The sequence below is a fragment of the Pogoniulus pusillus genome, chromosome 7, assembly GCF_015220805.1.
Source record: "Pogoniulus pusillus isolate bPogPus1 chromosome 7, bPogPus1.pri, whole genome shotgun sequence".
In the NCBI taxonomy this organism is placed as follows: Eukaryota; Metazoa; Chordata; class Aves; order Piciformes; family Lybiidae; genus Pogoniulus; species Pogoniulus pusillus.
Genome location: NC_087270.1, coordinates 7,594,472 through 7,618,421, shown reverse-complemented (window position 1 = coordinate 7,618,421; position 23,950 = coordinate 7,594,472). Strand labels below are relative to the sequence as shown.

Genomic DNA, 23,950 nt, shown 5'->3' with positions numbered 1-23,950 from the left:
CTGTATTTGGATCTCCTGGAAAAAAAAAAGTAAAGGATGGAGTTTATACTGGAGCAGGAAAGCTGGCCAGAAGCCAGTCCACCTAATTTGGATGCCTGATGGAGTTGTCACCTTTCCAGACATTTACAGGCTTTAAAACGGCCTCACAAAAGCAGGCTGCATAACGGAGCTGCTCCCCACCAGTCCCAACTCAGGTGCGATGCCTTTGTAGGCTTGTTGAATGCAGCAGCACAGTCTGCTTATGTGCTAGTTTGAAGCAGGCTAGAATGTTTTGGTGAGAAGAACTAGATTACAGGCTGTGAAAGGAAAACAATGGTGATGTCTACTTCACTCACAGGCTTGCTGAGATGTACAAAAACATAAGTCAAAGCATAGATAACACACTCGGCATCACTCTTGCTTGGGCTGCTGGCTGAGCTGCATCTCTCTAACCTCACTCTCCATTTTGGACTAAGCCACTTTGCTTCCTAACCCCCTGGCTGAACCTCCATTCTTCCTTGGGAATGGGGTGAGGTTGAGAGGGGTAGGGGGAAGGTGAAGGGGTGGTTGAGAGCCCCTCCTGGGGACTCAGGTTCCTGGGAGGGCTGTTGTGCTTTTGTATTGCCTTTTCCCTTGTCTATTTCTGTCTATAACTGTATATACTGTAAATATCTGCTTGTATATTGTGCTAGCTGTAAATATGAGCTTCATTCAGATGTCCAGAGCTGGCTGAGTCTAGTCTGGGTGATTTCTAAAGTGGGGGGGGGTGGAACACCCAAACCATCACACAGATTCACATTGCTACCTCCCTTTTCCACTGACCATGCAGGCCATAGTAGGTGAAATGGTTGCCTGCTGTTGTTCAAGCCTGCCACTTTTTAAGCATCAAGCCTAAAGGATGACATTTTTTGCAGAACTCTCCAGCAGCCAGAGCACTTTCTGAAAAGGTGTGAGGGGCTTTGTTCACAGTGCAGCTAAGCCTGAGGGAGAGCTCAGATCAAAAACAATGAGAAAATGTAGCCAGAACACAGAAAGAAGAAAAGAAAATTAATCCATATACCAGGGGTTTCTTCTGCTACTCATTAACATTATGTCAGCTAAGGTTTAGATTAACTGGCATCACAGATCTCTTGACCTCTGACATGAAAAGCTTCTTGACTATAAAGAGCTAAATCCTGAAGTTTGCTTGTAAAGTAGCATGGATTGAGCAAACCATCAAAGAAAGAAAACAGTGTATAAGTCTCTTGATTAGTTTCTAAAGTCCAAGTAGATGACATTTCTTCTAAAGCTATTATTTTGCACTGAGATGTACTTTCACTTTTGAACAAAGACTGTAACTGTGAAGAAGGCAGTGGACTGTTTTGCACTAGTTTGCACTGTTTGCCCTTTCTCATTTTCAGCTAACTAAGGGTTTTGAGATTTCAAATTTTTAACACACTTCAAGACCAAAAAAAAAAACCAAACCCAACAACCACCGAACAACACAAAATGAATCCAACCTTTTTTCTTCTCTTCTTTTTAATTCTGGAAAATATTATCCTACTGTTAACCTTTCTCCAGTATCTGTACCAGTGGCAACAAGACACCTTCTAAACTGTCCTGAGGGGTTTTTATACCCTTCTCCATCACATTTCCTAAAGCAATCGACAAATATGCACTGGTTTCCTGGATGTAATCAGAGGAAGACTATTAAAATGGAACTTTGTTGTGTATGTAGAAGCATTTATCCAAAACTTGATTTTGTTTAACTTGACTCCTCTACCTTTATAACTAGCATATTCTAGGGAACTTGATTTTATTTAACTTAACTCCTCTACCTTTATAACTAGCATATTTTAAGGAACTTGATTTTATTTAACTTAACTCCTCTACCTTTATAACTAGCATATTTTAAGGAACTTGATTTTATTTAACTTAACTCCACTACCTTTATAACTAGCACATTCTAGGGATCTTGATTTTATTTAACTTAACTCCTCTACCTTTATAACTAGCATATTCTAGGGATCTTGATTTTATTTAACTTAACTCCTCTACCTTTATAACTAGCATATTCTAGGGAACATGATTTTATTTAACTGCACTACCTTTATAACTAGCATATTCTAGGGAACTTGATTTTATTTAACTTAACTCCACTACCTTTATAACTAGCATATTCTAGGGATCTTGATTTTATTTAACTTGACTCCACTACCTTTATAACTAGCATATTCTAGGGAACTTGATTTTATTTAACTTAACTCCACTACCTTTATAACTAGCATATTCTAGGGAAGTTGATTTTATTTAACTTGACTCCACTACCTTTATAATTAGCACATTCTAGGATTGAAGACTATATCTACAGCAACATCAGGCTTGTTTTCTTTGCTTACAAACTCTGAGTTGTCACCCAATCATATTAAAAACCCACCCTTCCAGAACAGATTCCTAGGAAGAGGTGACAAGAACATAGACAGCATTAGGATCTACAGTTATGATCTTACCGTCTCCAGTTTCAGCACAGAGTTGCAAGCCCAGATTGTTCTGCGGATTAATCACCCAGTGATTGCTGGTCACAGTAATGTCAAACACAAACCAGCCTACATCAGAAGCTTGAGCCTTTCTTGTGTCTAGCAGGAACAAGTCTGCATCCCTAAGTTAAAGAAAATAGAGAGGTAAGGCATTCAAACAGTGTTATTTTTTTGACCTTAATTTCCAATAACTTTATGGAGTCTAAAAACTACAGCTCTAAGGAAAGAGAAAAAAAATTCAGCTTCCTCATATAAATACACAAAATCTATAACTGAGGCTTTGTATAAAGGATTCATCTTTCAGCACTAGAATGGAAGATGATTTTTTTAATAAACTATTCAGTGTAAAAGACAAAGAATGTCAAAATCATGTTCCAATTTCAACTAAAACTCAAAGGCATACTGTTGCTAACAAAGAAATCTGTTATTAATAACATATGACAGCAGCTATATCATATGACAAAACACTGAGTAGATGGCAGTTCATGCAGGTTTTTATTAGTACAGATGTTTAGAAAATAAGTCTCTATATCAAAGTAGAAATTATCTATTTATTCCTTAATGCAGTTATTACATTTTTTTAACCCTCAGTTCCCTGGTATACTCTTAAATTTGTTCCCATGAAATCTTCCAGTAATTCAGAAGGGCTGCTCGAGAGAGTTAGTATAATTGTATTACAAAATGGTTAGCATGGATTGTTTATTTGCTCTGTTTTCACATATGTCCTGACACAATTGGTTCCTGAATCACATCTGTATTACAAATAATTTAATGCAATGACTGCACTAATGCCAATACATTTAACTCTCATCAACTTTGTTTTACTGCTTCTACAAAACAGCATACGTTATTGAAAACTGGTTTCCCCATTCAGCCTTTCAAACTTAAACCTGTAGTTATAGAAACCTTTTCTTTTCTGACTAGATGGTGATCAAAACAACATAACCAAACAATAGCATTCAAAACAGACAATACTTTTTCCTAAGCTTTGACTATCCAAATCAGCTTAAGATAGGCTTTGCTTGCACAGTCATACTGTTAACCTCACAGACGGCATGAATATATGCTTAAAGGAGTAAACCAGAAATAGCTTTATGTATAAAAAGTGGATTTATGATGGTCCTGTCACTGTTTCCTTATGTTGCTTAGTTGCAATGACATCATCAGATGTTACTGTCTTATCTAGACTAAACACTTTAAATGCACCTAGAAGATCTGATGCTAAAAACGACAACTTGTGTAGCTCTTGAAACTGAGGTTGTTCAACACTCAGGGAAATAAGACCAAATGAGCTATGAAAAACATATGTTTACTTCCTTAAATGTGAGAAATATCTGCAGCACCAAATTAAAGAGCTTGGAAGTTGGAAAGGAAAGGAAAGGAAAGGAAAGGAAAGGAAAGGAAAGGAAAGGAAAGGAAAGGAAAGGAAAGGAAAGGAAAGGAAAGGAAAGGAAAGGAAAGGAAAGGAAAGGAAAGGAAAGGAAAGGAAAGGAAAGGAAAGGAAAGGAAAGGAAAGGAAAGGAAAGGAAAGGAAAGGAAAGGAAAGGAAAGGAAAGGAAAGGAAAGGGAAAGGAAAGGGAAAGGAAAGGGAAAGGAAAGGGAAAGGAAAGGGAAAGGAAAGGGAAAGGAAAGGGAAAGGAAAGGGAAAGGAAAGGGAAAGGAAAGGGAAAGGAAAGGGAAAGGAAAGGGAAAGGAAAGGGAAAGGAGAGGGGAAGGGAGAGGGGAAAGGAGAGGGGAAAGGAGAGGGGAAAGGAGAGGGGAAAGGAGAGGGGAAAGGAGAGGGGAAAGGAGAGGGGAAAGGAGAGGGGAAAGCAGAGGGGAAAGCAGAGGGGAAAGCAGAGGGGAAAGCAGAGGGGAAAGCAGAAGGGAAAGGAGAGGGGAAAGGAGAGGGGAAAGCAGAGGGGAAAGCAGATGGGGAAGGGAAAAAAGAAAAAGAAAATACTTTGAAAGGGGTTTTTTTTCCAAGTTACTTTTCTTCTGTTAAGAGATTATCTTTTGCTGGGCTCTTATCACTTCCATTCTAGTAGGACTGTGCCAATGACCACACAAGGAGAAAACATACATTCTCCCTCTGGAGTTAACATGAAAACAGTCTTACCATTTAAAAGAGCCTGACCTAGTATGCTAGCACTGAACAAATTAACAATGTACCACAAGCTCATAAATAGTACTCTCTGGAGTCTTAAATGCCAACTTTTTTTCCCTAATAAGCAGTTTTATCAGAACTTTGAAGCCGAAAGGTTTCAATTTGAATGTGGTAGTCTTAAGATTTTCATTTAGAAATACATATTGTACCATTCAAGAGGCTTAATAAAAAGAATCTACAATTGTTTTTAATATAAACTATCACAATAGTGTTGTTACTTCACATTTGTCTTGTCTCCTCGTAGTGTTTTTCAATGCAGATACTTTCAACTCCAAACTTTGCAGAGACCAGTGCAGAATGTTCACGAAAGTCAGGCCGTACAATGTCACATATGCTAAACCAGAATAGGGCACTGCTAATGGCACTGTCCAGAAATCCCTACAAAGCACAAATTTCCCCTCTGTATCTCTGTGCTATGTGACTTTGTACTGTAGCAGAAACTAATACCAAAGCATCTTTGCCATTAATACCTCAGTCTTCCTGTCTACCTTCATGCGAGCGTAGTGAACTGGCTAAGGTGTGGCAAGGAGGATCCAGAGGCATGAAAATAGGCTTAGTCATGCCTTGTCTTGCCTGGACATGTTTTTCTGCTCACAGTATCACAGTATCACCAAGGTTGGAAGAGACCTCACAGATCAAGTCCAACCCTTTACCACACAGCTCAAGGCCAGACCATGGCACCAAGTGCCACGTCCAATCTTGCCTTGAACAGCTCCAGGGACAGCGACTCCACCACCTCCCCGGGCAGCCCATTCCAGTGTCCAATGACTCTCTCAGTGAAGAACTTTCTCCTCACCTCAAGCCTAAATCTCCCCTGGTGCAGCCTGAGGCTGTGTCCTCTTGTTCTGGTGCTGGCCACCTGAGAGAAGAGAGCAACCTCCTCCTGGCCACAACGTCCCCTCAGGTAGTTGTAGACAGCAATAAGGTCTCCCCTGAGCCTCCTCTTCTCCAGGCAAACCAGAGGTAAACACATAAAGTAAACACAAAGGGGCACAACAGACGTGGTGCCATAAAGTCTGGCCTGTCCAGGGCCCCTGATTCTGTAAGGTGGTTGTATGAGCCCATGCACCTAGCTTATGGCCCATCAGCTGCTAGGCCCATGCTGTCCCCATATTCAGGAGGTCCAGGCTTGTGGCTCTCACATATTACAGTATGCTTTTGGCTAACTGCCAAGCTGCTTGGTCATTTTGGTGGCCACTGGGCCATTAATCTCGGGCCACACTTGATAAATAGAGGCACACAGATAAACGTGCTCGCTCGCTCTCGTTAGTGTGCTTAAGCCTGCCTGTATCTAGGGAGCTCAGGCTCCCGTGCAGCCATGCACCCTATTGCACGCCCACTGCCTTACCACTGACTGGTAAGCTCCACTGCTGCCCAGTTACCAGGAGCAGACCCTGAATCATCTGCATGCTATTGGCCTGCATGGCCAGTGTGACACCATGCTGAGACTGCACCACACCCTGCCTCTTCACCCAAAGGTCCTGCCTAAGAATCCCTGGACAGAGCATCTAGAAGAAGCCAGGAGAACAAGGTCAGAGACTGTCCTTTCCCCTGAAGCTGGGAGGATCCCAGCCGGACTGTCCATGGGCAGAGCTCCCTTGGACACTTGTATAGGCTGTGACATAGCTCCGGAGGGTGATTGATAATTAATCAGAATTTGTGAGTAGAATCATAGAATCAACCAGGTTGGAAGAGACCTCCAAGATCATCCAGGCCAACCTAGCACCCAGCCCTAGCCAGTCCACTAGACCATGGCATCAAGTGCCTTAGCCAGGCTTTTCTTCAACACCTCCAGGGATGGTGACTCCACTACCTCCCTGGGCAGCCCATTCCAATGCCAATCACTCTCCCTGCCAACAACTGCCTCCTGACATCCAGCCTAGACTTCCCCCAGCACAACTCGAGACTTGTTCTGTTGCCAGTTGCCTTGGAGAAGAGAGCAACCCCCACCTGGCTACAACCTCCCTTCAGGTAGTTGTAGACAGCAATGAGGTCCCCCCTGAGCCTCCTCTTCTCCAGGCTTTAAGGCCTCTGTAATTCTCTATTGCTTTCTGCCATACAGCAGAAAGAGCTTGGGCCCATCTACTGGGCAAGCAGCATATTGACCCCAAGTGGTATTTGCCATGGGGAAATCTCTCTCTGTTTATAGTTTGAATGCTTGCAAGTTAGTAACAAGTTACTGTTAGATATTATACCTAGAATGTCTTCCATAACTGTGTAGAACAAATATTAATATTAAAATTCAGTGGTTGGGGGTGGCAAGAGTTCAGAATATTGTAGGTAATAAATTATAGCCATCTATAGAATATCATCTCACACCAATTAATTTCTCCCCTCCACCACAACTGGTGTAGGAGGCAAAAAACCCTGCTGCCACAAAGTGATTGACTCAAAGAGAGAGATGGTTCTTACTCATCAGGTCAGCAAATGAACCAACATTTAGTTGTACCTAAAGAAAAGTGGAACTGGCTCTTGAGAAGGCATAGCAGAATACAGAAAATATCTCCAGGTCAAAGCTAATGATTTAGGCCACATAACAGCAATTTACTACAGAAATTCAAAGCATTTGTCAGGAAAAGAAAAAAATTCAACTGATAGAGAAATGCTACAAAGATAGGTTGAATATCTGATCCCTGAGAAGGCAGTGAGAGCACTGAGATTCCCGTATCAGTGTCTCTCACTCATCATTCTAATCACATTTTTAATTTAAAAAAAAATCTCCTTTATTCTGGGAAAGGGGAAAAAAAAGTCATACTTAAAATGAAAAACAGTTGCAGATTTTGGCTCTAGGTCTAAGAATTATTTAGTTTAAAGAACAACCCATAATGCATAACAAAATAGCATGTCATTGTGTTGTAAATAGACTGACACATAGCAGTGAACATGTTCAGGCAGAGTACAGCTGATTGGCTTCACCTTTAAGGAAGCTAAGCTTAGTGATCTCAGTCCAGTCCCAAATGGCCAGTTGTCTACAGCAGAAATGCTACCACAGACAAGAATTTCAGCAAAGAGGCTGTGGGCAGAACATCTGAGCAGCTTCACATCTCCTGGGACACTTAAGGAAGTAAAGGTGGAATAAAGCATCTATATGTTCTTTGAAGAGCAGCAAGGTTTCTGACCAGATCAAATCACAGTTACTATGCAATAGGCCATCCTCATAACACTGTTTCACCTCTCGCCTCATTCCAGAAAGCTGTTTTAGTATCTTAATGCCACTTGAGGATTCCCAAATGTGGGAAAAAATCCTTGGGGTTTAGTTAATATTAGTGGCTAGCTGCCACCAGATCATGAACAAGGATTTGGCCTGTTGGACTGTATTACTTTTGTCATGAGAAAAGCTCTGGGTAGAAGTAACGTTGTCAGGGCTGTGCAGGGAAGTTTGCCTTGCCATGGGCTGTGCTTTACACACTTCCTTAGAACAAACAGAAAACCTCAGTCCCAAAGACTGTAATTTCAGCAAACTCCATTTGAATTCAACACACACACATTTCAGCTGCCTTTGTCACAGAGACAGAAAACTGTCCAAGACTACTTAGTCTGCAACTTAGAAACCCTAAACCCTTACCACTCTTTGCCTAAAAGCATAGCAGAACTGCATTTATGATTGCAGAACCCTGTCAGACACTCATGTTTCCTCTTCAGAGCAAAGAAGGGTGGAGAAGCAGGGCCAAACACCTCAGTTTTGCTGTGCTATGGCACTAGTAAGGACTGTAGGACATTATAAAACCCTAGAATCATTTAATGGTTTGTGTTGGAAGGGATCTTTGAAAATTATCACAGAATTGTAGAATCAAGCAGGTTGGAAGAGACCTCCAACATCATTCAGGCCAACCTAGCACCCAGCCCTAGCCACTCAACTAGACCATGGCACTAAGTGCCTCAGCCAGGCTTTGCTTCAACACCTCCAGGGATGGTGACTCCACCACCTCCCTGGGCAGCCCATTCCAATGCCAATCACTCTCTCTGCCAACAACTTCCTCCTAACATCCAGCCTAGACTTCCCCCAGCACAACTTGAGACTGTGTCCCCTTGTTCTGTTGCTGGTTGTCTGGCAGAAGAGACCAACCCCCACCTGGCTAAAGCCTCCCTTCAGGTAGTTGTAGACAGCAATGAGGGAATTTTCAGGAATTTAGAACACTTTGCCTGATGAAACACAGTTGTTTACTCAGGCCTTGGAAATGTGTCACATGCAGAACTCTGCAAACTCATTTAGAGACTTAATGGTGGGCGAGTCAGTGTTAGGCTTACAGTTGGGCTCAGTGACCTTTTCCAGCCTAAATTTAATCTATGATTTCTTTCAATGTTCAGTTACAGCAAGCACCACTGTGCATAGAGTGTGCATATGTCTTCTTAGAGTTAGTGCATGACTATCACTTAATTGCATGCTGCAGAGTACAAAACCACATGCAAACAAGCCATGCTCCTTCAAAAGTAAACAACATCTATCTGTCTTTGAGAAGCTAAGTGAATCTTGGCTCATAGTATCTCAGTGTCAGCAAACAGTGCACTTCCCAATCCTAGATGATTAGATTGTGCACACTGACTCCATCATTTGCTCACTGAGAACACAAACCTTGCTTGAGCATGTCCAGAGAAGGGCGGCAAGGCTGGTGAGAGGCCTTGAGCACAGCCCTACAAGGAGAGGCTGAGGGAGCTGGGGTTGTTTAGCCTGGAGAAGAGGAGGCTCAGGGGAGACCTTATTGCTGTCTGCAACTACCTGAGGGGAGGTTGTGGCCAGGAGGAGGTTGCTCTCTTCTCTCAGGTGGCCAGCACCAGAACAAGAGGACACAGCCTCAAGCTACGCCAGGGGAAATTTAGGCTTGAGGTGAGGAGAAAGTTCTTCACTGAGAGAGTCACTGGACACTGGAATGGGCTGCCCGGGGAGGTGGTGGAGTCGCCGTCCCTGGAGCTGTTCAAGGCAGGATTGGACATGGCACTTGGTGCCATGGTCTAGCCTTGAGCTGTGTGGTCAAGGGTTGGACTTGATGATCTGTGAGGTCTCTTCCAACCTTGGTGATACTGTGATACTGTGAAACCCTCACCCCCTTTGTGCATGGGCAGATTCTTTGATGAGATTGGGCATGTAACTCTCCATTTCTGTGCATGGGCAGACTGTTGGATGAGATTGGGCATGTAACTCTCCATTTCTGTGCATGGGCAGACTGTTGGATGAGATTGGGCATGTAACTCTCCATTTCTGTGCATGGGCAGACTGTTGGATGAGATTGGGCATGTAACTCTCCATTACCCTGGAATAAATTACATTGAAGATAGATTGTATTCTTGCTCAGTCCCTAGGAATTGATACCGCAGAAGCTAGTAAGAGCAATAATGCCCTGCCAAGGGCATACCTATGGTTGTCTCCTTACTTAAGATAGGTAAAACACAAGATGTTATTCAACATCCATGCCAACAAGATACCTGTTTGGATACTCCTTGATGATCTGATATATACTAATCTGGATGGTTTCATTCTCAAAGCGGCCGTTGCTTCGATCTTTGTATATATGGAATTCAGCTGCTGTCACTGCCTCTCCGTGCGGGATCTGAGTAAGGTCAAAGCGAAACTCTTTGTAGTGCCTTCGCTGGTGGGAGAAGTCCTTGTCCCTTTCAACTGTGAAGGGAAAAATAGAGCTGAATGTGAATTAAGGAGGTGAAACAAATGTCCATTTCCCATGATTAATGGAGCATTCCCTGTACTGGGGGGTAAACAAACAGGACAACATACAACTGCAAATGATAAAACCACAAGCCTAGACACACTTCCAGCTAAAAGAAATTCCACCAGCCCAATGTCTTCAGTTCAAAAGAAAAAAAAAAAACAACTCAGTGGCTTTTATACAAACTCCAGAGGCTGCAGAAGAAAGAATATTAAAAAAGGCTGAAATCAGGCATGTTGTAAAGTAACTGGAAATACGGACAAACTAAAAGCTGTGAAAGGATTTAGGACTTCAGTGTAGTCACAAGCACAGCAGTTGTATGTCAGAGTCATAGATGACTTTGGAAAACTCTAATTGCCACTAATAACCAGCTAGGTGAGAGGGATGTTGCTCATTTCTACTTAATATGAGAAACTCTGAAGTGGTGTTAAAGCACACTGTGACAACTTTATATTTAAGGAGCAGCTACATCATATAAATTAACACATTATACTGTGATGGCATAAGCATCACGCTGCCAGTAGTCAGCAAAGGGAGCTCTGAATCAGGGTTGAGTAATTCTGACACCCTGGCAGCAAAGGGAGTTCACTCCTCATTTGAGAAAGCCCCTCAGTGGGTGGGCAGGTGCAGCTCCCACTGCTTCTGACACTGCCACAATTTAAGACACAAAAGTTAACCTCAGCATTGCTTAACTTGGGATTGCACAGGATTTTCTGGGGGAGTAAACCAAGGACTTTGTTTGGTTTAGTTTACAAATGCTTTGGTACTGATTCCACTACCTGGTGTGGTTCTGACCTTGAGTTAGGAGTGACTTTTGCAATTGAATACTCATTTTGAAATGGCAGTGGAACCTACAGGTCACAGAACTGGCCAGTGACCATCTTACAGAATCAATTCTTCATATTTTATGGATATGGAAAGGAAAATCACTCATAATTTCCACTGCCATGGAGTGCAACGTATCACTGACCTCTGGAAAAGCTGTGCTCTGTGAGAAAGAGAGAACTTTGCCCTTCCAGAGAAGTTCTACCTACCTTGTAAGATAGATGCTCTGGTTTACTGATGGTGCACAAAGTTTAAAATACTCAGAGCTGGGATTTGTTTTGAGTAATTAGATAAACACTTACAACTGCACCCAATTACATTAAGTGCTCCTTCCTATAACCACTCTCTTCTATTTGGGTTTTAGCATTAACAATCCTTGATCTCAGGGAGGAACAATGTCAGTTCCAAACCCCACACATTTAGAAGACTTGATCTTGGAGGTCTCTTCCAGCCTGGTTGATTCTATGATTAAAAGTCACATAAAATGTGTATGTTACTGGTATATATGTATGTTTCTACTTATCTGCTCTTGTATATGTGTACCCCCGAGGTAATTTTATCTACACAGACAATGTGTATTTGTTTGTGTGTATAGATATATATATTTTTATATATATAAACTTGCATATGTGTATTACAAAGTATATTTGGTATTACAAAATAGAAATGCACTAAAAGACAAAAAAAAAACCCCACATTTTGGGCTTGCCATGTCAGAGTTACAGACATGGTAAAGGAAGAACCATCAAAGATAAAGTATTTACATTCTTTTCAGGGCAGCAGTTGATAGTGAAGTCATCTATGGCCATGAAGCTGGTCCCTTACTGTGTACTTCCCCTCCAAGCTTTCAAAACCATAAACTACTCTTGTTTTCAAAGGTAGTTTATACACTTTTAAAACACACATTGCCTTAAACCCCCCCAAAATAAAGCACACAGGATATGAGAACACTTTATCTTCAGTTAAAACGAGCTTTCTCCTGGCTGACAAAAGGAAAATTGTCTGCTAACTGTGAGGTTTACGTGGCTCAAGTGCATATTTAGCTTACATGGGTTTACCATCATACACCATGTAGAGAAAGTAAAGCAGAAAAGAGGCAGAAATATGTTAGCTGGCTGCTTAGTACCTGAAGACAAATGGGCTGCTACTGAAGAGAAACAGGATACAGTCTATTTAGCAGCTCCACTGCCCGTTTCTAAACTGTAAGATACATACAGAGATCTGACTTGAGGTTTGTTTGAGGTTGGAAGCTTGTTTTGTTGCTTTTTTTTTTTTTTAATGCCAGTGTAAAGCTGTTCATTTTGGAGAGAACTTGGCAGAGATTAGCATATGCAAATATGCAAATGCACTCAACCACAGAGGACTTCTTTTTTTTTTTTTCTACTGTAGTGTCTGCTGCGAATTTCTGTTATAACTGAGCATTTCAAAACTGACATGGAGCACATATGTCATAGAATCATAGAATCAAGCAGGTTGGAAGAGACCTCCAAGATCATCCAGGCCAACCTAGCACCCAGCCCTAACCACTCAAATAGACTATGGCACTAAGTGCCTCAGCCAGGCTTTGCTTCAACACCTCCAGGGACGGTGACTCCACCACCTCCCTGGGCAGCCCATTCCAATGCCAATCACTCTCACTGCAAACAACTTCCTCCTAACACCCAGCCTAGACTTCCCCCAGCACAACTTGAGACTGTGTCCCCTTGTTCTGTTGCTGTTTGCCCAAGAGCAGACACCAACCTCACCTGGATACAGCCTCCCTTCAGGTAGTTGTAGACAGCAATGAGGTCCCCCCTGAGCCTAATCTTCTCCAGGCTGCACACCCCCAGCTCCCTCAGCCTCTCCTCATAGGGTTTGTGTTCCAGGCCCCTCACCAGCCTTGTTGTCCTTCTCTGGACATATTCCAGCACCTCAACATCTCTCTTGAATTGAGGGGCCCAGAACTGGACACAGGACTCAAGGTGTGGCCTGAGCAGTGCTGAGTACAGGGGCAGAATAACCTCCCTTGTCCTACTGGCCACACTGTTCCTGATGCAGGCCAGGATGCCATTGGCTCTCTTGGCCACCTGGGCACACTGCTGGCTCATCGTCAGCCTACTATCTACCAGTACCCCCAGGTCCCTTTCTTCCTGGCTGCTCTCCAGCCACAACCTTCAAATGAAAATATATTAAAGACAGACTTAATGAAGCAACTTTTTCTGATATCTCTGCTTAGTACTTATTTGACAAGTATTTACTACCATGCATGGGTAACTAAGCACTACTCACCATGAGCAAGCATTGGAGAATGAAGACATTGAAAAAAGAGATCAAAATGACAGTGCTCTTGGCCTGTTTCTTTTTCATTTGAGGTTTCCTTTCATCTAGTTTCTTATGCTTACCTTTGAATTAGTATATTAGTTTGGAAGCAGCAGTTGTCTCCATATAGTTTGGACAGAAACCTCTATAATACCTTGCAATAGGTCCTGGGGTTCTCTCAGGACCACTCGCAGCTGCTGAAAGAACAAAAATAGCTGCCCCAAATTAATTATCACAGCTCACACAGATAGTACTTATCTGTGTTTCCATATACCCAAAGAAGAGACAGCACTGCCATCTGGAAGGAACACAAGTTCAACATTTCCTCAGGCCGAGACAGCATTTACAGGCAGGCAGGACTTGGGAGCAGCAACAACCTGCAGAAAGGAAGGATTGTAGGAAACAGGCACTGCACACTGTGAAAAGCTTTGAGTCCAGGAAGGTCCCACTCTCTGCCATGAAGGAGATTTTTCATTTGCTTTCATTAATCGAGATCCTTGCCATCAACAATTTTATATGTTATTTTTAGATCACCTGAAAATAATGTATTTGGCACTTTGGTTACATCAGACAAATCATGGCTCAGGGGAATAGCACAGCTGGGAAAGAAGGACATTTTCTATGCATGTGGCAAACTGGTGAAATATTCATACCATATTAACACTAAGCCCAACTGTAAGAAGAATCACACAATCATAGAAATAACCAGGTTGGGAAAGACCCTCAGGATCACCAGGTGCAACTGATAACCCTATTCTACAAGGTTCACTCCTAAACTATATCCCCAAGCACCACTTCCAAATGACCTTTAAACACACCCAGGCTTGATGACTCAACCAGTTTCCTGGGCAGCCCATTCCAATGTCTGACCACTCTTTCCATGATTTTTTTTTCCCTAATATCCAGTCTAAATCTACCCACTTGCAGCTTGAGGCCAATCCTTCTTGTTCTACCACTAATTACCTACGAGAAGAGACCAGCACCAACCTCTCCACAGTGTCCTTTCAGGGGCTTGCAGAGAGTGATGACATCTCCTCTCAGCCTCCTCTTTTTCAAACTAAACATCCCCAGCTCCTTCAGTCACTCCTCACAAGATTTATTCACCACTTCCTTGCCCTCCCCTGCACTTGGCTCCAGCACCTCCACATCTCTTACACCAAAAAGATACCTTGGAAAAGAGGTCATCTTTCACACCAAGAGGAAATATTGTGCACTAATTTTCACCAACAAAAGTTAATGAACTTCCCACCTCTGGGAAAAAACCCAAAGCCTACAAAGTACATACATGGATGGACAACATAATAAATAATCAGCATTTTACCAGCTTAGCTAGAAATGTCTAATTAACTCTTGCCTGAGCTTAAAAAGAAGCAAAAAGTGCTAGCAATGAGTTTAGGTCATAGTGCATTAGATGCTCTTTCATTAGTGGTTAGCTCCCCACTGACATGAGCTTTGTTTTCCTGAAGGGGTTGGTACATTGTGACATGCAGGGAAAGTGAAAGCTTCTTTGGCAAACCGAGGAACAAACCAAAGAGATGTTGTAATAAGCTGATTGTACAATGTAAGGTCCCAGGGTCCCAGTGGGATTCACAAATGGTGCAGCCTCATTAATCAGCTTCATGTCACTGTTTAACTACTAAATACATATGCCAAGGCAAAACGGAGGTTCTTACAGCCCCCACACAGCTATAAGGGGCCATTTATGCTAATCTCACTGATTTTCACTGTTTAACTCTGAATTCTTTGTAGAAGCACTAAGTAAACCGGTCAGTTTTAATCACTCCAAGGTGATAAATGTTACAGTAAGCTGATACACTAGAAACAACACCAGTTTACATCTTGAATATAATGAAATGATAGTTTATCTGCAGTGAGCACTTGTGGTTATCTCACCAAACCAGGTCAAAGGGTCCAGGCGTTTTCTCCTGAAATTACTCAGTGCTGCCTCTAATGACTGTTAATTGAAAGCAGAGGCTGGAAATATCAAATGTGGTAGGTGACAGATAAGCAACAGATTAATGCAAGTACTCTGTTACAGGACACTAAAAGGTCACAGGCCCTAGGAATTAGCTATTGTGCTACTGTGAAAAGACAGACATCAAATAGCTGTTTATCTCGTTCTTGCTTTTCTCTCCAACATTCAAAATCTGGAAACTTATGTTCTCTCTTCCAAGATTCAACTATTTGAAGCGACTCACTTTTTACAAAATAAGGCAACAACTGTTTTGCAATCCATGTGGACAGGAGATTTTTTTAAGGAACAGCTATGAATAGGTGTGAATAGTTTAATGAAGCACAAAGGAGAGAAGAAGCACATCCATCAAAGCATCCTTCTTAGTTGAGGAGACCAAAGGACAGATTTTAACATAGACATTTTAAATCTTCATAACTTTGCTTAGCCTTTTACACCATAGGAAACTAACATCAGCTTAAGAAACGTAGATTCAATTTTAACTCAGCAAGTGTATCTTCCATATCCTTACGCTGGAAGTCCTAAAGACACCACATCTAATTGAAAGCTTGTTGAAGTAAATGTCAGACACTGTCATTTGATTGAAGACTACAGTTTTCTAACAAAGTTTTTCATCCAAGTGGATTTTTAAAGTCCAAGTGTGATGAAAAAATACTTTTCCTCAAGTAATTGCTAAGAAAAACCCAAAACAAATCAAAACCAAGACAATGTAGCTATTTGTTTAAGCACTACTTCTTGTCTAGGTTTAATCTGTTCTACAGAATGGTAAGAATTGTAATCTGGACTCAGAAAATATCTTTTGAGTTAGACATTTAAATTGATAAAAATAGTCCCCTGTCCTCAAAAGATTGTTTCAGACACCAGACAGCTGCCAGATACAGGCAATGGAGAGACACTTATGTTTGCTAAGGGTCAATTGTCTTGCACCAGCCAGTAAGAAGAACAGATGAGTTTATCTATGATTCCCCTTTAGTCATCTGCAGCTCCAAAGAATAGGACTAAGAGATAGCCTATGCTCAAAGAGCATTTTGATCCCTATCAGCTGTTTTCAGTGACCAAATCCTAACTGCCAGGATGCTGAGTAGCCCAGCACTGCGACATCCTGGGATCACTGTACGAAAGAAATGAAAGGTTTGGTGGACAAAATGAGAATTAAATAAGGTGGGGTTTTTTTCCCCCATCTCTGATTTTTTAATTCATTTTACTTTAGACACTTAGTAGATAATCATCCAGTTCAGTGTTTTAAATACAAAGCTTCAGAGTCACAAGTTCTCTTGATTGTTCTCTTTTTAGTCCCAAATTGTATGCATTTCTTTTTACCCATTTTTATCAGCAGGGTGAAGTAGGACTGGTGACTCCATGCATATTCTATAGCCAGTAGTAAGGGAAAGTGGGTGATGTAGGCTTAAAAATCCTCCCTTTCACTCCCCATCTCTCTCCCTAGACCGAGGTGAGAAAATACATTGCACAGTCTTCAGTCATGCCTGTCCATGTGTCTTGAGGATGTTCAGAATTTACCTTCTGATCTGAGAACTTTTGGGAACTCCTCTTCAATCAAAACGGATTACTCCATACTCAAAGCCCAAGAGCAGGCTTATCTGGAAAAAAAAACATCACCTCTCTAGGCTTTGCACCCACCACAACTGATGAAGCTGGCCAGACAAGAGCTCCAGTAGAAACACGTGGTCACCAAGGTGCCGGGCTGCAGGGTGTGCCATACCTTTATGCCACTATGAGACAGCATCAGTGAACACCACTGGGGAGGTGCACACAGGTAGAGAAACTCCTCCACTTGGTGACAGAGCTCTGAGATGACCATGTTGAGGAGTGTGAGAGACAAGCAGACTGCTGGAAATGTGCTCTACCTTCCCTGGGGCAGGTCCAACAGGCAGACAACACAGGGGATTCCCTATCCTCTCACTGCCTGGATGAACACAGCGACTCAGGGGACATCAGGAAATGGCAGCAAGTTCCTATTCAGCACAACAAACACATCTCCTCTGTGACTTCCCCACCTTCCCAGGTCTCCTTGCATAATAGGTATGAAGTCCCAGAAGTGGAAACAAGCAGTGGTGAGGATGATGCTTCTTCTAGGTTGCAAGGTTAAGTCAACCTATGCCCTGCATCAAAAACTGCTTCTATAAAGAAAAAGGGGGGGAAAAATCACTGTCATGGGAGACTACCATGAGTGTTTTGACTGTGTGGAGCTTAATGATGACAGGGTTGAGTGTTTATGGGTAAGGAGCAGGGGGAAGGGCAACAAGGCAGATACAGTAGGACTCTGGTTTTGATCACTCATGCAGGATGAAGAGGCAGATGACATATTCTACAAGCAGATGGGAGAATCACACAATCATGGACTACCAGGTTGAGAGAGATCTCAAGGATCATAGAATCATGGAATCAAGCAGGTTGGAAGAGACCTCCAAGATCATCCAGTCCAACCTATCACCCTGCCCTACCCAATCAACTAGACCATGGCACTAAGTGCCTCATCCAGTCTTTTCTTGAAGACCTCCAGGGACGGTGCCTCCACCACCTCCCTGGGCAGCCCATTCCAATGGGAAATCACTCTCTCTGTGAAGATCTTGTCCAGCCTTTCTTGGCAAAATCACAGTCTAGACAAGATGGTCCAGCACTCTTTGTAGTAGAATCTTAAAAGTGCTCTATGTTGGGGAACCCATCACTTCCCTGGTGAGGAAACTCCAACAGTTCTTTGTTCTTACAGTGAGAAATTTCCACTTGTCACACAATTGCTAGCCCTTTGGTTTTGTGGAGGACTTTGATTTACCAGATGTCTGCTGGAAATGTAATACAGCATAAAGAAAAGAGGCTCCTGGAGTGTGTGTAAAATAACTTCCTGACAGAGCTGGTGAGTGAGCAGACCAGGGAAGCTGTGCTACTGGAACTGCTGCTCATAGTCACTGAAGAATTTGTGGGTGATGTGGAGGTTGCAGAGGGGCAGTTGTTGGTGCCATCTGCAAAGTTGTAAGAGATAGGACTGTGCTAGTTTGAAGCAGGCTAGAATGTTTTGGTGAGAAGAACTAGATTACAGGCTGTGAAAGGAAAAACAATGGTGATGTCTACCTCACTCACAGGCTTGCTGAGATGTATAGGAACAAGAAATAAAAACATTAAATAATTACTCTCACTGGGGCCGCTGGCTGAGCTGCATCTCTCTAACCTCACCCTCCATTTTGGACTAATTCATTTTGCTTCCTAACCCCCCTGGCTGAACCTCCATTCTTCCTTGGGACTGGGGTAAGGCTGAGAGGGGTTAGGGGCAAGGGGAAGGGGTGGTTGAGAGCCCCTCCTGGGGACTCAGGTTCCTGGGAGGGCTGTTGTGCTTTTGTGTTGCCTTTTCCCTTGTCTATTTCTGTCTATAACTGTATAGACTGTAAATATCTGCTTGTATATTGTGCCAGCTGTAAATAATAAGTTTCATTCATATTTCCAGAGCTGGCTAAGTCCAGTCTGGGTGATTTCTAAAAGTATGGGGGGGCAGGGAACACCCAAACCATCACAAGGACAAGAGGTACTGGCCTCAAGTTGCACTAGAGGAGATTTAAGTTGGATATTAGGAAAAATCTCTTCATCAAAAGAGTTATCAAGCATCAGAGCAAGGTGCTCAGGGAGGTGGCAGAGTCACCATCCTTAGAGTCATTTAAAAGATGTGTAGGGATATGGCTTTGTGGTGGACTTGGCAGACTCAGGTTAACAGTCAGACTTCATGATCATAAAGGCATTTTCCAATTAGGATGATTCTATGCATCTGTGATCCTGTATGTCAAACATGTAGGCAGAGGCTGGCAATAAGTGTCCCTCAAATTACATTCCAAACATATCCTATCTTAAACACAAAACTCATTGTCAGGAACTTACTTCAAATTCTGATCCCTTTCCAAATGAGGCAAAACTATTTCCTCAATCAGGGAGAATTTTGCTTAGTTAGGGAGGTTAAGTCTGCAAAAATGTACTTTCTTCCCCCCCCCCCCCCCCCCCCCCCCCCCCCCGTTTCTTAAGAATTGCTTTATTGCAGTACTGCACATTTCAGTTTCTCTCTATTTATTATTATCAGACTGGTTGCACTTAAAGTAATTATAGATGGAAAGATGTGGCTTTGAAAGAATGATGTAAATTGCTTTCATGTAAAATATACTTTCTTATTAAAATAAAAAGCAGAAAACTTGATAGGTCAGATTCTGAAGCAAGTCACACTGCTGTAAGCCGAGAGTTATTTCACTACATTCTTCGTTTTCACATCAGCTACTGACATCAATGAGCAACTTTTGGCTGTTTTGCTTAACTAAATTAGGGAGAGTTTGAAAATTATTGGATGAAATACTGGCAAGTTAGTGGCAGTTTCAATCCATGAAAAATCATCTCTTGTATATTCAATCCAGACTTTTAACAGTAGACCACCCCTTCCACAACTGCACGGAGTTACTGCGCTGTATGAATTGCTTAGTAATTCAAGTCAAGATAAATGCAATGAACAAAACCTTCAGGAGCTGCAACAAGAATCTAGAGCAAAAATTGAAAGGAAAACCATAATTTTTAAAAAGGACAAGAAAAACCCCACCACCCCACCACATTGCCTGGACTTTTTTCAAGCACATACTCATTTTATTTCTTTAACCCACATAGAAGAAATGTACTTCAATATCCCATTATAAAAATTAAGCTATAATATTCATAAAGTCATAGAATCAACCAGGTTGGAAGAGACCTCCAAGATCATCCAGGCCAACCTAGCACCCAGCCCTAGCCAGTCAACTAGACCATGGCACTAAGTGCCTCAGCCAGGCTTTGCTTGAACACCTCCAGGGACGGTGACTCCAACACCTCCCTGGGCAGCCCATTCCAATGCCAATTACTCTCACTGCAAACAACTTCCTCCTAACATCCAGCCTATACCTCCCCCAGCACAACAGCAGACACCAACCCCACCTGGCTACAACTTCCCTTCAGGGAGTTGTAGACAGCAATGAGGTCCCCCCTGAGCCTCCTCTTCTCCAGGCTAAACACCCCCAGCTCCCTCAGCCTCTCCTCATAGGGTTTGTGTTCCAGGCCCCTCACCAGCTTTGTTGCCCTTCTCTGGACACCTTCCAGCACCTCAACATCTCTCTTGAATTGAGGGGCCCAGAACTGTACACAGCACTCAAGGTGTGGCCTGACCAGTGCTGAGTACAGGGGCAGAATAACCTCCCTCATCCTACTGGCCACACTGTTCCTGGTGCAGGCCAGGATGCCATTGGCTCTCTTGGCCACCTGGGCACACTGCTGCCTCATCTTCAGCCTACTCTCCACCAGTACCCCCAGGTCCCTTTCTTCCTGGCTGCTTTCATCCACTCTGTTCCTAGCCTGTAGCGTTGCTTGGGGTTGTTATGGCCAAAGTGCAGAACCCTGCACTTGGCCTTGGTAAATCTCATCCCATTAGCATTACATCTCTTTGTTGATCGTGTTGTTGCAGTCAATAAGATCTGATAGTTTCTTACCAATTAACAAAGCACAGGTTTGAAAAAGCCAGAATTATTTGAAAGAGCAAATTATTGACAAGGTGGACTTTGAAATTATCTGAGTCCTACTCTCCAATCTCCACGAAACATACATACAAGGTATTCAACCTTAACAGGTGGCAAGCAACGACTGGGCAAATAATGGAAGTTATAAAACCATGGAAGAAACCTTAAGAGGTGGTAAGCAAGAACTGAGCAAATAATGGAAGTTATAAAACCATGGAAGAATATAGGTGAATACATAAAGGGATTGTTTCAAAAAATCATTAATTGTTTTATGAATTAGAGCTCAGCACTTAAAAGACTTCAGCATTCATCCTGAGCAGGAAAGCATTCCCATGAACTGTATAACAATGCCTGCCAGGGAATCTGTTTAAGCACAGAGCTAAAATAATGCCTTAGCCAAAGAGGCATAAACTGTGCTTTGCTTTCTCCCACATAGTTTCCCAGGTGTTCTCTGCACTACCTGTGATGGCCTCTTGTTACTTCACATTAAAATATGGGCTATAATAGTTGTTTTAAGGCTATTAGCAGCCTTCACTCAATAGCCAATGCTTTGGTGAAAATTTCATTGGTAAATGTGTTTTTCATTCAGTTTGCTCTTCTTCCAAGTCAGATGCACTTCACTTGCTCTACAAGTTGAAACTAGTGCTATGCTTCAGCTGCTCCAATAATAATTACATTTGGGAAGGCTTTCAGTTGATACATAGTAAGTGGAAAAGCAACACTCTGCACTTCCTACATTGTTTTGATCCTGGCCAGTGCAAGGACAGAAGTAAATAACCAGAATAAAGAGATTGAATTTTGGATGTGAACAGAACTATAAGCACCTAAGGCTGGGTATTATCACAATGTAGTCTAAAAGCTAGTTAAAGTGATTCTTCACTATATTGGATGTGAACAGAACTACCAGCATCTAAGGCTGGGTATTATCACAATCTAACCCAAAAGCTAGTTAACAAAGTGATTCTTCACTATATTGGATGTGAACAGAACTATAAGCATCTAAGGCTGGGTATTATCACAATCTAACCCAAAAGCTAGTTAACAAAGTGATTCTTCACTGTATTGGATGTGAACAAAACTATCAGCATCTAAACCTGGGTATTATCACAATCTAACCCAAAAGCTAGTTAACACAGTGATTCTTCACTATATTGGATGTGAACAGAACTGTAAGCATCTAAGGCTGGGTATTATCACAGTCTAACCCAAAAGCTAGTTAACAAAGTGATTCTTCACTATATTGGATGTGAACAGAACTATAAGCATCTAAGGCTGGGTATTATCACAATCTAACCCAAAAGCTAGTTAACAAAGTGATTCTTCACTATATTGGATGTGAACAAAACTATCAGCATCTAAACCTGGGTATTATCACAATCTAACCTAAAAGCTAGTTAACAAAGTGATTGTTCACTACTTCATTTTCCTGAAAGGACCTTGTGATTCCTTCATTGTTTGAACTCACACTGTATCACAAATACCTATAATAAAAATACAGACATCTTAGATTTTTGGTTGTGTTAATGTTCATAAGTGATAAATCTTTTCTTAAAGGGATGGAACAGATCAGATGAAAGAACACTGTATTATGTAGCTCTTAGCTAATGCATAAATTAGCTAGTATTTACATCACTAAGGCTGAGGTTGTTAATTCTGTCTGGGTTTTCAGTCTATTTTGCCTGATGTTTGGCAAAGACAAATCTCTCAATAGACTTCCCCTTTTAATTTCTTTTCTTATTTAATTTTGTTTAATCACAGACCATCACAAAGAAAACTAATGATTATTCCCAGGTTTCTAACTGTGTGCAAAAGTCAGGATGTCAGATCAACACAACCTCAAGGTTAACAAATGATAGAAAAAAAAAGATCCCTCTTGGGTTCAGCTGCAACCGACTAGAACAGAAGTTATACCTCTGGGATCCAACGGTCAGAAAATAGGTGTAAGTTATAACTGTTTTGACACTGTAAAAGTATACAGACAGAACATAACTTCTGAAGAGGGCGAAAGGGCATATATCATCATAGGGCAACTGGCAGGGGAGTAAAAGCTAAACATTAAAGCCTGTTCTATCTTCCCACATCTCCTTAGTTCCTGCTCATGTTAACCCTCTGCTCACTCCCACCCAGAGGTGGCAAGCCACTCTACTATTTACCATTCACACATGTGATGTAATGAACTCCATCCATTTCCCACTATGGAAAGTCTCCACAGGAGTCGTGTCTGCATGCAAAACTGGACACTGCCTGGACATGCACTGTTTACTGCTCTACTCACAGCTGAGTATTGTAACATTACCTAGACCCATTAACACTGACCAAACATTCCACAACAAATAGTCCACCTATAACAACAACGAGGAAGAAAGCCTTCATGCACAGCTTATGTAGAGAATAGAAAAGTTCCATATTCCCTACAATAAACTAAAAACTATCCTGATGTGATGTGTTAAAAATAGGATGTGAAATGCACTTCCAAGAAATAGCTGACCATGGGCTTAGGAAGTATGTCCACATGGATCAAATAATTTCAGAGTCCAGACTGGAATTCCATCTTGCTCATTTTGAAAGTCTGCCCTGTAGACGACCACTAAGAGCCAACATGAAGGACACATCTATGAAAGCCTAAGCAGTGGTGCTGAGAAAGAGCATTATAGGGCCAGAAGCACAGCAAGGATGGACCCTCTCAGACATATACAAAAGGGAGATGGGGTGGGAGGACCCAGGTGAGTGGGCCACAGTGGTGAGGAGTGGCACTTTCAGACAGTCATTTTTAACAATCAGTTTGGTCACTGGCTGTGCCTAACAGCTGGTGATACTGATTCAAACCACATCCTCTCCTCTGCAGCTCTAGTAATCTAATCTGCTTGCGTTTATTCTTGAAGAGACATATTATTTCAACTATATATAACCCTCACATAGAATAAATCCCTTCAACAAGAAGAGAAAAAAAAAACACCCAGACTATTTTTTTACTCAAAGAAACTTAAAACTTACCAAAGCTAATAAACACCTCAAGCTTCTTTCAAAGG

The 23,950-nt window shown here is 42.1% G+C and overlaps 1 protein-coding gene across 4 annotated transcripts in view; it reads right to left on the bottom strand.

The window, feature by feature from the left end:
* Positions 1-23,950, bottom strand: part of BMP5 (bone morphogenetic protein 5) — a 64,488-nt gene that overhangs the window by 27,402 nt on the left and 13,136 nt on the right. For all 4 annotated transcript variants that reach the window (XM_064146766.1, XM_064146765.1, XM_064146767.1 and 1 more), the window contains 2 exons: positions 10,063-10,255; positions 2,469-2,617 (listed from right to left, as the gene is read on the bottom strand). In XM_064146766.1, coding sequence (XP_064002836.1) covers positions 2,469-2,617; positions 10,063-10,255 — 342 coding nt within the window. The remainder of the gene's footprint in view (positions 1-2,468; positions 2,618-10,062; positions 10,256-23,950) is intronic.